General features: G+C 39.2%; 1 protein-coding gene across 1 annotated transcript; it reads left to right on the top strand.

Annotated features, from left to right (window-relative positions):
* The first annotated feature begins 8851 nt into the window (after nt 1–8851).
* LOC113013904 (uncharacterized) lies at nt 8852–14111 on the top strand. Its single transcript, XM_026155135.1, has 6 exons — nt 8852–8907; nt 9685–10032; nt 10260–10419; nt 12542–12648; nt 12988–13022; nt 13834–14111. The coding sequence occupies exons 1-6, from the start codon at nt 8874–8876 to the stop codon at nt 14002–14004; spliced, it is 855 nt and encodes a 284-aa protein (XP_026010920.1). The 5' UTR covers nt 8852–8873; the 3' UTR covers nt 14005–14111.
* The last annotated feature ends 565 nt before the right edge of the window (nt 14112–14676 follow it).

The raw sequence follows: 14676 nt of genomic DNA, 5'->3' as shown, positions 1-14676 counted from the left end.
AAGGACCCCAAAGCGCTTTACATATCCAGTCATCCACCCATTCACACACTGGTGATGGCAAGCTACATTGTAGCCACAGCCACCCTGGGGCGCACTGACAGAGGCGAGGCTGCCGGACACTGGCGCCACCGGGCCCTCTGACCACCACCAGTAGGCAACGGGTGAAGTGTTTTGCCCAAGGACACAACGACCGAGACTGTCCAAGCCGGGGCTCGAACCGGCAACCTTCCGATTACAAGGTGAACGCCCAACTCTTGAGCCACGATCGCCCATTTCTGGATTATATCCAGAAATGTTTGCCAACAGTCTATATTGAGAAGGATATTCTAACAACTTTACTGAATGCAGTGTGATATCCCATATGGAAAAGATATATATAAATCTTATAACGTTTGTATCTGTCTTGTGTGAAACTTGTATGAAAAGCATACAAGAGTGAAAACAGATATAAGATCCCTTGAAAAATTATAAATGAAACTTGTATGTTTTGGATACTTACTAAAACAATATATGAAAGTAATGAGAAAGTGGACAATAAGTCCAGCTCATTTCCTCTAATCTATTCAGTCACAGAACATTTTATTGCAGGTTCACACAAGAATTTGAGGGATGAATTTAAATGTCATGTTATGTTTTTCCACATGTATCCCGTGTGTGGATAAATGTCAGTGATGGATGTCTCTTATAATAGCAGCAGTAGTTCTGAGAAGATCTCTTTGTATCCTCCCAACCTTTAATACAAAATGAAATAAGAGCTGGTTGGAATGAAATTCTACAAACTGTTTAATAGATATTGGCCACAAATATAAGGTCCCAACAGTGTCACCGTAAAACTTCTTATTTATGTCATTTTACACTGAAAATGATGAATGTACTGAATTTGTTTTTAATATAACAAATTTTATTTTGTTAAATTAAAAACAATATTATTATATTCATTTAAGCTATTGCATTTGCATATATATGTATATGTTTTATATCTGTTATTTATGTTTCACTGTGCTCAGCATTACAGTATTTTTTTTAGGATGCAGTAAACTGTAAAACAATAATGCTGTTTAAATAACTGAACTGTACTAAATCAACTTTGTCTTGTGATCTGAGGTCAGCAGAGATTGAAGTTTACTGCCTCTACATCACAGCTAAGAGGTTTAACAGTCTTAATATCCAGCATTAGGTGATTAAAAATGATCAGAGGAAACTGTTTCCTGCTAATAAAGCATTTCTATACTTAATCAAAGATAAATCAAACTATAGGTTTGATCAATATGTAAATGAGAAATGTAGTTTGAGTAGTAGAAATGATGATATCTGAGAACTGTGTCACCGACTCTTTATGACCTGTATTTGTAAAGCGCTTTACTAAGGACCCCAAAGCGCTTTACACATCCAGTCATCCACCCATTCACACACACATTCACACACTGGTGATGGCAGCTACATTGTAGCCACAGCCACCCTGGGGCGCACTGACAGAGGCGAGGCTGCCGGACACTGGCGCCACCGGGAGAAAAATTATTAAGTATTGTCATTGTTAAACACAGAACCATGATTTATATGTGGTTTTACTGATAGTAACACAGTCAGATAGACAGAGGGGATAAGGTGTGGGTGGACCTTGGATAATTAAATGTCAGCACCTTGATTGGATGGCTAAAATGTAAAGATGTGACATCCAGTGAAGGAAGGGGGAGAAAGGGTGAGTGGGTATAAAAGTGGGATGAAGAAGAGATTCTGAGTTCTTCCCTTTTGTCTTCTGTGAGATGAGCGGTTCAGACAATTGGATCTAAGAGGTTCACAGTTCAAATTCCAGCAGCGATGCTCGAGGGGAAACTGCAGTCCAACCTGTAAATGTGGAAAATTTTGTATTTTTTGGCTTTTCATCTGCTCATTTTTGCCTCTTTAGTTAATTCAGATGGATTTTCATTTACATTTATACTTCCACTGCCCAGTGGCTTTCCTGCTGAGTGATTATCATCAACTCAGAACATCAGGATAAGTGCATCTTCAGATCCAGGTGTGCTCATCCTTTCTCCAGCCTCTCCTCACCAAAGATAAGAGCAAAATCAGCGTTAGCTCAGGTAGATAAGTGAGTAGTAAGACAGTAAAAATCATCACTTAAACTATTAGATTTCTTTTTTGCTTTTGCTAAATTTCTTGCATAAAATTTCTTGCATTTAAAGTCTAAATTGTGGGCATTCACTTTCTAACCTTTTGTGAAACAGTAAAGTCTGAGTCGTATTCTTTATTAGCTCACAAAGCTCTTACAGGTTACCAGGTCAAGACTTTATAATCAGAGAGCACAACCAGACTACCTGTATAGGAGTTTTTTGTGCCATACTCGACAGTTGGGTGCTGGGTCATTGAACCCAAGACCCTGAAAAGTCAATAGTTGGCACCTGGACAGTTTTTGGACACTGAATCTGTGACCCTGCAGATCTACATTTGGTTTAGAGAAGAACGTTTTGGACACTGACGATCTTCCTGGGCTCTAACTGATTAACCCAAAAAGCTCAGACCCAGAGACATGTTGTTGTTGTTTTGTGAAAAAAAACATGAAGATTGGCAGGTTTAAAATTCTACATCTAGATGCAGTAACTATCATCCTAGTAAATATTAGAAATAACAGCCTAAATACAACATGTGAAAGGTTGAAAGAAATAATGAGACACTGCAGATAAACAGAGAAAGGATGAAGGTCAGGCGACAGCATAAATGCTGCACAGAGTCAATATCACACAGAAGATGATTTAGGAAGCTCATGTGTTGTTTCTTCTCTCAAGCCAAGTGTTATTTTCACTTTGTTGAAGTGTTAGAATATATTTCTGACTCCCTCAGTTCTGCTGTCTACAGCAAAGCTTTACTTCCTTTTATGTAGATACAGTTTAAATATATGATTCTGCTGCCTACGTGGTACATGGTGTTGTCGGTATAGCCCCCGGGAGTGTCGAACTCCAGGCCTCGAGGGCCGGTGTCCTGCAAGTTTTACATCTCAACCTGGATCAACACACCTGAATCAAATGATTAGTTCCTTGCCAGGCCTCTGGAAAACTTCAAGACATGTTGAGGAGGTAATTTAGCCATTTAAATGAGCTGTGTTTGATCAAGGACACATCTAAAACCTGAAGGACACCGGCCCTCGAGGCCTGGAGTTCGACACCTGTGGCCCAGACTGAGAGTAATTTATGATGTAAAATAAATGATGACTTGACCCTGACTTTAGTATATATATATTACTACTCAAGTACGAGTTTACATCCTGTATATAGTGCAGAAATAGCTGAGCTCAGTGAGTATGAAGTGTTTCTGCAGGTTCCTGTCATTGAAGGCTATAAAAATAATAAGTACTCAGCTACAAATCTTCCACTGGTGTGCTGACATCAGACTTTTGAGGCCTCAGTTTGGTTAAATATCTGTCACTTTGTGATACCGTGAAAACAAAAACATTGAGTGAAATGTGTTTCTAAGGTAGTTCATAAGCTGAAACTTTCAGGAGCTGTGATGTTAATAGTGCAGAAAAAGAAAAGAGGAAGTCCGTAGCCACAGCGAGTTTCTTCTGTTAACGTGGGAAATGCATTTGCGCTTTGTCTAAACGAGAAGGTCGCGGTTTAGTGCCCAGAAATGAGTCATCACCGGGGTGTGCTGAGTGTTAAAAGTTGAAACGATGACAATTAAAGAACTGTAACTAAAGACAATATTTTTGTGGTTTAATAATGCAGTCTATAAGGTATCAGGAGCTATCAAAGTCCTGTGTTTAACACCAAATAGTCAAATATTCATATTCATTCTATAAACTGCAGTGTTAGATCTTCATTTCTGTTCCTGTTATTAACCAGGTCAGTCTGGTCTGTGGTTTGCAGCCTAAGAACAGGCAGAGTTTCCTTCGTAAAAACAGAAAAACTGTCTTCTTTTCTGAGTCGACCCTAAAGGGGAAAGAGTGTGTAATTAGAACAACTGCAGTAAGACAGGGTTGCATTCCTCAGGGTGAGACGATATTTAACTGCAGACCATTACATTGTCTTGGGACACAGTGTTGATGTTTCTTAAAGAAGCAAACTAACTGCAGAAGGAAAGTAATTTAACTGGATGTCACAGCAGCAGAGACAATCACATCAGTGTTTGTCTCATCTGTTTTAGAGGAATCGCTGTACTAACAATAACCCCCATCGCAGCTTTGTGTAAGAGGATCTCTGCTCTCTCTGAACGGCATGAAATGAGGGCGGAGAATTCAAAATACAGAAAATGTGTTTGAAGCACGATACATGATGTGACGGTCGAGGCAAATTTTACCACAATGTGGTGTTTGACTTCCTGTTTCTTTATGTCACAGCTGATCAGCTAATATGATACATGCAGATGAAACCAACGGCAAAAATGTAACATCTGTCTGCTGAGTGACTATTGTAATTAGGTCACCACAATTTTCTCATAGAGCCTTCAATATATAAAACACTGTGTGTAATACATGAAAGAATCCGCTGTGCTCCACAGAGGTTCGCCGTTCATTGTTTTATATATTGTGGTTTAATAATGACCACCACAAGGCGATAAAACTTGTTGGCTCTGATTTTGAACTCTTCAACCACAGCGAGATAAATATGTTAATAAAACATTTATCAGCTACAGCTCATCTTACAAACAGGAAACACAGACTTGATTTTCATCACATTGTGGCATTCATTAGAAAAGAAAAACAGCATTTACCCAAATCTTCTTCTTCATTTTACCACTCACTTAAAAATCACTAAAATGATCTCCTGACACCCCTGGTGCCACCCTCCACCATTTAAAAATGGTGCAGCTCATAGTGCAGAGCGGCTTTACGGATGCCTGTGATTGTGCCAGAGCACATTAGGAATCAACACCATGGACATTTCAGATTTAAACACAGTTGGCTGATTGTTCCACTCTGAAAATTGAATTAAGGTGAGTGTTATTAGCTCTCTGGGGTTGACGGACGTCGCACCTCCAAATCACATGACCGATATAAGCTGACATAGCCACAGGCTGCTTTCTGAAGCTTGTATTGAAAAAGGGTTCATTACTCCAAGGTTTTCAACACAGTGCTCTTTGGTGACATCTGGTGGCCAAAAATATGAAGCGCAGAGCAAATTAAAATGAACTGCTTCATTGTGACTGTCCATTCTACCTGAGCTGATATCGGAATATCGCTGTGGTGCTTTGAACATGTATTTTTGGGGTGTAAAAAAATAACGTTATGTCTATATGTTTAATAAATGATTTAATGAATAAACCTGTGGCATGTTCTCCATTTGTTTGTGACTTCTTGACATTTGTAGACATGATAGATAAAAATACATCATATATAATAATGTGCAACCACAGGTGGGAAGTAACAAAGCACAAATACTTGTTACTGTACTTAAGTACAGTTTTCAGTTCTTTTTACTTTGACTCCCTACATTTTCAAAACAGGTTTTTCACTTTTGGTTTAACACATTTGGGTCAAAGTATTATTTTGTTACTGCCAGCTTTCAAACATCAAATCAATTCGAGCCTGAACAGAAGCACATGAAAGGCAATCTTGTTCGATGTTGCATAAAAAGAAATGACGTGTGCAAAGTCAGGGGTTAAAAGTAGGTATTTTGTTGTTTTTGTTGTTGTTGTATTGTTCTGTTTTTGTTTTGGTCTCAACAATGGAACGACTGCAGATGTCCGTGGTTGCGGTTAAGGTATTTGAGCATCTGACTAGCGTTACAGAAGAGGAGCAAGCATAAAGTGAGTGACTTGTTTTTTAAGTGTCAGGTAATTTCAAATGCAGCGTTTCAGTCAGCTCAACAAACATCAGCAAACACACAAACTGTTTGTGGAGTTTGTCTCACAGTGTGTTGCTAGCTAAAGGTCCAGCTGCTGTATTTCACATGTAGAAAAACTAAAGCTAACTTCACTCAGAGATGAAGAAAGATAAGAAAGACAGGAGAGGAAGAAGAGAACTTAGTTTTAAAGGGAAGGACTCCTCATTTAAAGCTTACGTGTAAGTCCTCATGTTTTTAAATGTTGGGTCTGTACATGTGACATTATGTTTTTTCAGTATATATATCATGGTGCAAAACAAACTGAGGTAGTATAACTGTGTTATTTAAAGGCTGCATGAAAATCCTCAGTATGTTAGTGCAGGATCTGTACTGTGATGGACTTAGAGAACAGTGTTTGACTGGTGCACAGTGGCTGTGGTTTCATGGTCAGAGTAAGGTTGTATCAAGTTTAGCAGAGATGAATTGAAGTTAAGCTCATGATGCTTAGATTCATCCACTGAATTACACTTTCATACAAACTTTATACCATCTAAAAAAAATACAGCATAAACAGTGTAGAGGATGCAAATCAGGCAGAACAACTCTGAAACATCTGCTCACATCCACAAAGAGCAGCAGGTTGGCTGATCACAGCCTGTGCACTAAGAAAATCCGCTGGAGCTTTCAGTAGAAATGATTGTGAGTTATGATTCTTTTCCTCTCACTGAACCATTACAACCAATGTTAGGGTTCCCCACCTGCTGAATCCACTTTAACCCCTGACTACATGTAACTGCCCCCAAGGGTTATTTTTTATGTTTGGTGTAGAATAAAGAGCCAAGCTTCAGCTGATGTTTAACCAGTAATTTAATCTCCTCTTCACCAGAAAACACAGAATAATGTGTGAGCAAAATTAAATTACAACCCAAATAAAAACGTACACACAAAGTAAAATACACAAACATGCTGCGTGTGCCTTTCTACCACACATTCAGGAGCAATTGCAGTCCCTGTTGTCCAGTTTTGCTCTTCATCCACAAGCTACAGCTGACAATAAAGCTAAAAATAAAACTGACTTTGACTTTGACTAGCTTGTTTTCTGGCTTGAGTCTTCACTCTCTGGCGACATGTGTGCCTTAATTAAACAACTGTCCAAACCATGCGCACCTGAAAGCGCAATACTCAGGTCCACCAGAAGGTGGCAACAATACAACATAGGAATGACATTAAATGGCCAGTTTTGAACAATATAATCACATCTTACTGGGACAGCTACACATTTTCCTGTTTAGAGGCAACGTCACCCTCTACAATGAAGGCAACAGAAAATGGATACAATGGATATATATTTTCCTTCTTTTTCTTCAGATCCAAGCTGAGTATAATTAGAATTTTAAAAAGTTAGACTAAAGTTGTCGGGGGCTTGGTCTGTGATGCAGCATTTTGAGTTTACTTTGTACTTTTGGATTCCGTATGTTTTATTGGAAATATGTTAAGTTCTTGTGTTGTTATTATGAGCTACGATTTGGTGAAGTTTTATTCTAGTTTTTGTTTCATCTATGTCTCCTGATTTATGAGTCTTTTCCTGTCCTCCATGTAGTCTGTCTTGTCCATGTTCACTGTGTTTTGTTTTACTTCCACTTGTGGGGTCATGATTATTTGTGTCAGCTGTGCCTCCCCAGGTGTTTCTCTTCCCTCATTACCGGCCTGTGTATTTCACCTGGCCTTGTCTTTCTGTCCTTGTTTTCTGTTTGTTTGTTTGTTTGTTTTTGTATCAGCCGTAATAAAGGCTTGCTTTTTGTTTGATCATCAGTTCATTTTTCCTGTGTCTGCTTTTGGGTCTGACCCACAAACACACCGGTGCTCACTGCCGTAACAAAAGTTTTTATTCCCATCTAGTGATATTATTTTATAATTATGTTATGTTGCACCAAAATGGAAATATCCTCCAAAGAGCTACTTTTTACTTTATTACTTTTGCTTTACATTTCAGAGCCTGTACTTCTTTTTTACTTTTACCTGACTAAAGAAGTTGAATCAGTACTTCAACTTATTTTTCACAGCAGTATTTGTACTTCTAAGTAAGTACAGATGTCTGTACTTTTGCCAATCTTGTGTGCAGCAAACTCTTATAATACACTTGGAGTATGCATGTGCTGTGAGGTCCTTGCTTCCACGTGGTTATGTAAATTGGGCAGTGTACAGGTACATTTACATATGTATATATATATGTATACCGGTTTATGTCCGACAGCATTTTCATGGACCGGCCTTTAAGGTGTCGCGGATAAATACAACAAAATAAAACCAGTACCAAAACAAAGAAGATTTATTCACAACACACAGGAAAAGACCCAGGGAAACCGAGTTAAGGATAAAAACAAGCATCAACTCTCACGGCGCAGTACCGCTCCATGACCCGGGGGTTGGGGGCTACTTGTCTATTTCTTTTGTATGTTTTTGACCTGGGGGTAGAATTGCTTATAAACGTGTAAAATAAAAATGTAACATATATAAGGTTATTCTGTTTGGTCAGAGTTTTTTCAGAAACAACACAATATCAAAAATAAATTAAATTCAAATAATCTAAAAAGAATAAATAAAAAAATAAACACCTGGTAAATATTTCCTTTAAAAGCATTGCTGTGTTTAAGTTTGGATAGAGACTGGATGAACTTCTGAACATTAAAAGATTCAGTTTGTGACACAAAACTTAAAATAGAAGTCGGAAATAAATAGACATTTTATTTCTGCATCGTCTGATAAATGAAATACTAAAGATTGTTCTGTTTGGTGTGATGAAAATGGAGGACAGCCAACATTAGTCAACTAGTCTAGTTATAAAATAGTCTAGTTTATATCCTATAATTATAGTTTAGTAAACCTCACGCAGTCGGTTTCTTTAGAGCGTGAATGATACTCTGAAAATCAAAAACATTTAAGTTATGTGAGGAAACAGGAAACTTAAATAAAGAAACATTATTGCAGTTTTAAAAAAAGTCTTTGTGTGGGTGTGTGTGAGTTCTGAAGGCGTGACCTCGTCATTAAGAGAAGTAAGAAGTTCCTGGGTTGCAGCGAGAAAGAAGAGAAGCAGCATTAAACCATCAGAGCTCTGAGATGAAACACACTTTGCTCTGCTTCATCTTCCTCAGTGAGTAAATTCTCTTCTTATTTCTGTCACTTTCTCTGTTCTAACTTTTATTTGCCTCCATTTTATTTTTAAATTTTCAACTTCCTTCTTCATTTCCTTGTTCTCCCTCACAGTTAGTGGTTGTTGTGGTTAAACATGCAGGTTATTAAAAGCATAAGAAAATCTGGGAAATATATCCAGTTTGAAATATATAAATCTGTGTGGAATTTAAATGTTTCCACAAACTTTTTTGTAATTTGCAAATTATTTTTAGTTTTAAACCAGTTTGATCCCCAGAAATCTTCTACTTTTTATTGGACACTGAATCTGTAATCAAATACTTTCCGTCTACTCTTCTATGAGAGACAAACTTATAATAGTAGAGCTGATGAAACAAACACTCTGTTTCATTTCTTCTCTTAATGAGCTGAAGAGCAACAAAGTCAGCGGTGACAAAGTGAGAACTGGATGTTTAGCAGCGCGTCTAAAATGTTCATTTCACATACAAATATAGAATTAGCTGCTGCCGATGATGATGATGATGATGATGATGATGATGTCATCAAAGATACAAAAATGAATTTTGACTTTTATTTATCTTTTTCACAACCTTAAACTCTGAATCTTCCACATCAGATGTTTTGTGTTCGTGTATAAAACAGGAAGTTTGCTGTTTGCAAATAAAACCAGAAAAATGAAGTTACCATAATTGAACTTCTGTCATCAGTTCAAATTAATAATCATCTGTCACATTTAATCTATAGTAAGATTGTAACTAATGACTGTTCATCCTTTCAGCAGCACTTCAGGATGGAAACACTGGTTTGGTCAAAGCACAAACTCTCCCTCACAGAGCAGAGGAAGGAGGAAACATCGCAGTTGCGTGCAACTTTTATTTGTCTGGAAGCAGGAAACTCTTCTGTAAGGAAAAATGTGAAGATGGAAACATTCTTGTTGAAACATCTGATGATGCAGCTCAGAACGGCAGATACAGCATTGAATATGAAAAAACAGACACTCTGTCATATACTCTGTATGTGAGCATCACACAGCTGAAACAGTCTGACTCAGGATGGTACAGGTGCTCTTTGGATAGAACTTTGGCTCCAGATGGAAACTCTGATTTTGAGCTGATTGTCACAGAAGGTGAGTTTCTGCTAACAGTCGTGTTTGTCTTTGAAAGTGTGACAGAAGCTTCACGTCTCAAAAGCAGCTACTTTTCCTTCAAATCACCTACAGATGTTATATTTATCTGAAACATCAAGTTTCATCAGTTCTGCTGTCAAACAGCCCATAACCACGTCAGTCACATGCAGATATATAAACTGCTTCAAGTGGTCTTATTATGACTCTGATGCTTTCATTGTTCACAGCTTCAACTACTTCAACACCAAACGGGACTCTGAGACCTTTTTCAGCTTCAGTGTTTCTCTCATCAGCCTCCACACCACCAACAGCACAGAGTTTAAGCTCAACTTCAGGAAGCTCCACACCTTCATCAGCCTCCACGCCACAAAAAATGGAAACAACACAGAGTTTAAGCTCCACATCTTCATCAGCCTTCACTGAAACCAAACATGCAAGATCAGGTATATTGGGTGGCTGTCGCTTAGCAGGTAGAGCATGTTATCTTCTAATTGGAAGGCCATTCGTCTGATCCCATATTCCAGTGTGTTTATCAGAGTGTAACTGTTGGATAGAAAGCACAAGGTGTAGGAAAAAAGTGTCTGTCTAAAAGGATGAATAAGGCAGGTCGTACGAGTGCTTGAGTAGAAAAGGGCTTTGGGTTCATTCATGTGTTGTTATCAGAGAACTTCACAAGAATGACACATTAAAAGCTGTGGAAGGAGCACTCTGATATTTTAGTGAATAAATTAGAAGCAATAAATTGTTCTGTCATTCTTGATAAACAGTTTGTCAGATAGTGTTTGAGGAACTGTTTTCAGTCCAAAGATACAGTGGGGCAAAAAAGTATTTAGTCAGCCACCGATTGTGCAAGTTCCCCCACTTAAAATGATGACAGAGGTCAGTAATTTGCACCAGAGGTACACTTCAACTGTGAGAGACAGAATGTGAAAGAAAAATCCATGAATTCACATGGTAGGATTTGTAAAGAATTTATAAATCAGGATGGAAAATAAGTATTTGGTCACCTCAAACATGGAAAATCTCTGGCTCTCACAGACCTGTAACGTCTTCTGTAAGAAGCTTTTCTGTCCCCCACTCGTTACCTGTATGAATGGCACCTGTTTGAACTCATCATCTGTATAAAAGACACCTGTCCACAGCCTCAAACAGTCAGACTCCAAACTCCGCCATGGCCAAGACCAAAGAGCTTTCGAAGGACACCAGGAAAAGTATTGTAGACCTGCACCAGACTGGGAAGAGTGAATCTACAATAGGCAAGCAGCTTGGTGTGAAAAAATCAACTGTGGGAGCAATCATCAGAAAATGGAAGACATACAAGACCACTGATAATCTCCCTCGATCTGGGGCTCCACGCAAGATCTCATCCCGTGGGGTCAAAATGATCATGAGAACGGTGAGCAAAGATCCCAGAACCACACGGGGGGACCTGGTGAATGACCTGCAGAGAGCTGGGACCAAAGTAACAAAGGTCACCATCAGTAACACACTACAACGGCAGGGAATCAAATCCCGCAGTGCCAGACGTGTTCCGCTGCTGAAGCCAGTGCATGTCCAGGCCCGTCTGAAGTTTGCCAGAGAGCACATGGATGATACAGCAGAGGATTGGGAGAATGTCATGTGGTCAGATGAAACCAAAGTAGAACTTTTTGGTATAAACTCAACTCGTCGTGTTTGGAGGAAGAAGAATACTGAGTTGCATCCCAAGAACACCATACCTACTGTGAAGCATGGGGGTGGAAACATCATGCTATGGGGCTGTTTTTCTGCCAAGGGGACAGGACGACTGATCCGTGTTAAGGACAGAATGAATGGGGCCATGTATCGTGAGATTTTGAGCCAAAACCTCCTTCCATCAGTGAGAACTTTGAAGATGAAACGAGGCTGGGTCTTCCAACATGACAATGATCCAAAACACACCGCCCGGGCAACAAAGGAGTGGCTCCGTAAGAAGCATTTGAAAGTCCTGGAGTGGCCTAGCCAGTCTCCAGACCTCAACCCCATAGAAAATCTGTGGCGGAAGTTGAAAGTCCGTGTTGCTCGGCGACAGCCCCAAAACATCACTGCTCTCGGGAAGATCTGCATGGAGGAATGGGCCAAAATACCAGCTACTGTGTGTGCAAACCTGGTAAAGACCTATAGTAAACGTTTGACCTCTGTTATTGCCAACAAAGGTTATGTTACAAAGTATTGAGTTGTATTTTTGTTATTGCCCAAATACTTATTTTCCACCCTGATTTACGAATAAATTCTTTACAAATCCTACCATGTGGATTCATGGATTTTTCTTTCACATTCTGTCTCTCACAGTTGAAGTGTACCTCTGGTGCAAATTACTGACCTCTGTCATCATTTTAGGTGGGGGAACTTGCACAATCGGTGGCTGACTAAATACTTTTTTGCCCCACTGTACGTTACTCTGTATGTGCACAACTTTACTGCTAGATGAACAGACCTGCAGGCCACATGTTTACACTGTGAGTAAAAGAAATCTTCTCTGTTAAACTCCTGCAGATGTGCTGATTTATGTGGGTCTGATTCTGCTCGTTATGATCGTCGTCTTATCAGCAGCTCTGCTGATTTGCTGCATGAAGAGGAGGACCACTAAACCCAGAGGTGAGGCTAGGAAAACAGAAAAGGCTAAACATGCTCAGCTCAGAATGTCCCAGTTTGCATGAATTAAGTCAGGTGTGATGTTTCTGTCACGCAGTTTTCACTTTTGAAGTTCAGTCAGTTTGTAAAAAGAGCACCGGATGTTCATTTATGACTCACAACAGAAACTAATTGTAGCAGATTTGATTGATATGATTTTGATTCTTTATCAGTCATGTGTCTTATCTAACTGTAGTTCATATGTAGTTGTTCATATCGTTCCTGTGTTTAGTTCCTCAGGTTCTTCTTCCTGTAATGTGCCTTAAAGACAGACGTTTCTTTTCTGACCTGCATGTTTTTCAGGACCTCCTGTGGAAACAGAGTATGCTGACACGCAGGTGGGTTTTAGGAACTGTGACACACATCAGCTTCATTATTGTTTGCTTTGTATCTGTCAGCTGGTTTGTTTTCCTGCTGCAGGCCAACAGGTTGTATGAAGATATTGGAAAGTGTGACATACCGAGCAGGTCACCTCCTGTAGAAGTGTCTTCAGTTTATGCCACCGCCAAAGACCCCAGTTCAGATGGAGTTGAAAATATAGACCTCTACAGCCTCGTCACCTCTCCTCAGAACATCGTGAGTAAAACTGTGGTCTGATTCTAAGCTGAGGTCATAAACCAGGTAACTGTTTGTGTAGTGAAGTAATTAATCTGTTCTCAGACACAAAGAGCCATGTTCCACTGAAGACTGAAGAAATAAAAGTTCTTCCTCTATGTTTGGAGCAGATAAAATCTTTTAAATTGAGAAAAAGATTCAAAAGAATCCTTTCTATTCTGAAATGTGTATTTTTGAATAAATATCAGCTTCATACTCAGTGGGATTTAAAAAAAAACACCTTTCTGGTGGAAAACAAGTCTATCAAACGTTAAGGTTAATTAATCTGTATTTAACACAACTGTAAAACACTGTCCAGTAAAGAAAAAACAAAGCAGTCTAGTAAATCCTTCGTTTGTGAACGTTGTCATGTTCAGATTTTGTTACAAAGGTATTTTGAAAGGTGACTTCAGAGGCTTTATGATTATTATGACAAAAATGTATTTTTGATTTTTGTTTTTTTCAGATGTGGGTTTTTCAATTTAAATATTCCACATTATTTAATTTTAACAGTCTTATGTCTAATGTTTGATCTCACCTCTTTATCTCATTAAGGCAGACAACCTCTGCTACGCTGAAGTGCATCTTCCCCACATTCCTGCCACCAACAGCGCCCCCTGTGGTGAAGCAACTGATGTTGTCTACTCAATGCCTCAGGTGGACCTGAGTACTGCCATCCACACCAAAGATGCTTCACCTCCTGTGTACTCTGTTTCCTCACTATGAATATATTAGTACTATTTTTAAACCTGTCCTGTCCAGCAGCTGTAACAAGCGTAATGGTCTGAATGCTTTGTTGTGCCAAACATATTTGCTTTCCCAAGAGGGGCACTGTAGACCCTCTGTAGGCTCCTCTTTTTATGTTTTTGTTTTATCTATTTATTTAATTTTATTATTCATATTATTCTGTGTGTGGATATTATGTTGGAGCGGACAGGGTGTGAAGGTTGGATTGGCAAAAGATAGGTGAAGAAATTTAGAGGAATAGAAGAAGAAAAATGAGAGAAAAACAAGAGAAAAATATGGGGGTGGGGGAAATTTTGAGGATGAAACAGACAGACATGCTGGGTCTCCAACTGCTACAGCTGTGACAAAGTATACAAACAATAGGCAACACCTGAAAGACAAAGCACATCGTGTGTGTGTGAGAGAGAGAGAGAGAGAGAGAAGATGGGAGTGTGCATGATTGTTTGTCATGAAACGTACTTAAAAATACTTGAAAAATGAGGGTGAAGGCCGGGAAAGACCCAGGAGACCCCAGCTATCTATAGCTCCCAAGAGATCTGAAGATCTGAATCCCAACAACCATGCATTGTATCCTAGCCGAGGGAAGACAGAGGCCCCGGACGGAGTTCCTATAGCCAGCAGGCAACTGACCCCGCTGGCCACCCCAGCACA

The sequence above is a fragment of the Astatotilapia calliptera genome, chromosome 20 (genome assembly GCF_900246225.1).
Source record: "Astatotilapia calliptera chromosome 20, fAstCal1.2, whole genome shotgun sequence".
Lineage (NCBI taxonomy): Eukaryota > Metazoa > Chordata > Actinopteri > Cichliformes > Cichlidae > Astatotilapia > Astatotilapia calliptera.
Note: the sequence above shows the minus strand (reverse complement) of the source record. Positions and strands in the feature narration are given on the sequence as shown.

Excerpts from the sequence above, each read along its gene's own strand:
- LOC113013904 (XM_026155135.1), top strand. The coding sequence starts at position 8,874 with ATGAAACACACTTTGCTCTGCTTCATCTTCCTCA. Across the intron at positions 8,908-9,684 it reads GCTCTGCTTCATCTTCCTCA|CAGCACTTCAGGATGGAAAC; the intron begins GTGAGTAAATTC and ends TCATCCTTTCAG. Across the intron at positions 12,649-12,987 it reads GAGGACCACTAAACCCAGAG|GACCTCCTGTGGAAACAGAG; the intron begins GTGAGGCTAGGA and ends CATGTTTTTCAG.